General features: G+C 41.4%; 1 protein-coding gene across 1 annotated transcript; it reads left to right on the top strand.

Moving 5' to 3' along the window:
* Window positions 1-369: 369 nt before the first annotated feature.
* LOC136042221 (52 kDa repressor of the inhibitor of the protein kinase-like) lies at window positions 370-819 on the top strand. Its single transcript, XM_065727156.1, has one exon. It carries the CDS (start codon window positions 370-372, stop codon window positions 817-819), a length of 450 nt encoding a protein of 149 aa, XP_065583228.1.
* Window positions 820-1,536: the final 717 nt, after the last annotated feature.

Here is a 1,536-nt window from a genome sequence, read left to right as displayed (position 1 = left end):
TGAACAAGCCGGAAGGGGGTCTCACCAAACATTAAGGCAGCCTGTCATGTAGCCTGACATGAATGGGAAAAACACCCATGAAGACTTTTCTAAACATCAGTCAAACGCCTACCATAAAGACGCTGCTGTTTGGGGGGGGGGATTTTCCGGCAACTGTGAGCAGGCAAACGTCATCTATAGTGGAAGTCTTGAAGAATCACAAAAGGGATAAATAGAAATAAACAGAAAACGTCTTCGTCTCATAATAGAAACAATACTGTTGTTTGGAAGGCAAGGACTTGCACTGCGTGGGGACGATAATTCGGGGAAATTTACTTTTGTAGAGCCTGCAGAAACAAAATAAATCTTAGGACCTTTCTACGCTATCGAATGAAAGACGATCCAATAATGAAAGAGGTGTTAAAAAAAATTGCGGGCATTGCTCAGTACTGCAGTCTCGGAATTCAGAATGAACTAGTTGATATTTGTAGACAGCTAATTACTGAAAAGATTGCTGATAAAGTAAAATCGGCTTCTTTTTTCACCATCCTGGTGAACGAGAAAACCAGCATATCAAGGCAGGAACAGATGGCTATAGGGCTTAGATTTTTGGACAGCAAAACTTTTCAGATCAGGGAAGAGTTCGTTGAGTTTGCTGTTGTTGAAGACTTGCGAGGTGAAAGCCTCGGTCAATTTATCCTAATTCGAATTGAGAAACTTGGTCTCGATATGAAACTATGCAGGGGACAAGGGTATGACGAGGTTCCGAACATGAGTGAGCATTTTTCAGGAGCCCAGGCTTTTTATCTCGAACAGATATCCACTAGCCAAGTATATTGAATGTTTGGCCCAATCCTTGAGCTTGGTATTGACGGACAGGAGCAAGATCCATGATATCAAGCATTGTATGATGATTATTCGTGAAACAGTTAATTTCTTTCACTTCAGTGCCAAGCAAAGTGCTGTCTTAAAAACTTACACTAAAGTCAATCTGAAAGTAGTGTGTGAAACTCGATGGGTCGAAAGACACGATGCGATATAGATATCAAAGCAGCTGGTTATTTTTATCTTTAAGGCCCTTGAAGACACATGGACAAATTAGACTGCGTGGTCTCGTCAAAAGCCAGAAGTCTGCTCAATAACATCCTGAGCTTAGACTATATAGTGACCATTATTGTTTCTGGGGGTACACACTGAATTTGTCTAAGCTGCTGCAGTCAGAAAACATCGTAATAGCTATTTGTTTTTAATATGTCAAAAGTGTGACAGAAAGGTTTCAAGATACACGAAACAAAGCGGAGATGAAGTTCAGTCCGCTGTTTTCGGAATTCACGTGCATATGCCAAAAACTGGAAGTTACCATTGCCATGCCGCGAAAGAGAAATGTCGTCAGCGTTCCACAGGATTTCCTTCCGGAAAGGCACATAGAATTTTACTATCGAGTATCACTTTTCATCCCATTCGTGGATCCACTCACACAACCTATCGAATCTCGATTCACAAAGCACAAACCTATTCTGAAAGGGCTCAGCGGATACCTGCCATCTTTTGCAGTAA

This window comes from Artemia franciscana, unplaced genomic scaffold (assembly GCF_032884065.1).
Source record: "Artemia franciscana unplaced genomic scaffold, ASM3288406v1 PGA_scaffold_828, whole genome shotgun sequence".
Classification (NCBI taxonomy): domain Eukaryota; kingdom Metazoa; phylum Arthropoda; class Branchiopoda; order Anostraca; family Artemiidae; genus Artemia; species Artemia franciscana.
This window is presented reverse-complemented; position numbering and strand designations above follow the sequence as displayed.

Excerpts from the sequence above, each read along its gene's own strand:
- LOC136042221 (XM_065727156.1), top strand. The coding sequence starts at position 370 with ATGAAAGACGATCCAATAATGAAAGAGGTGTTAAAAAAAATTGCGGGC.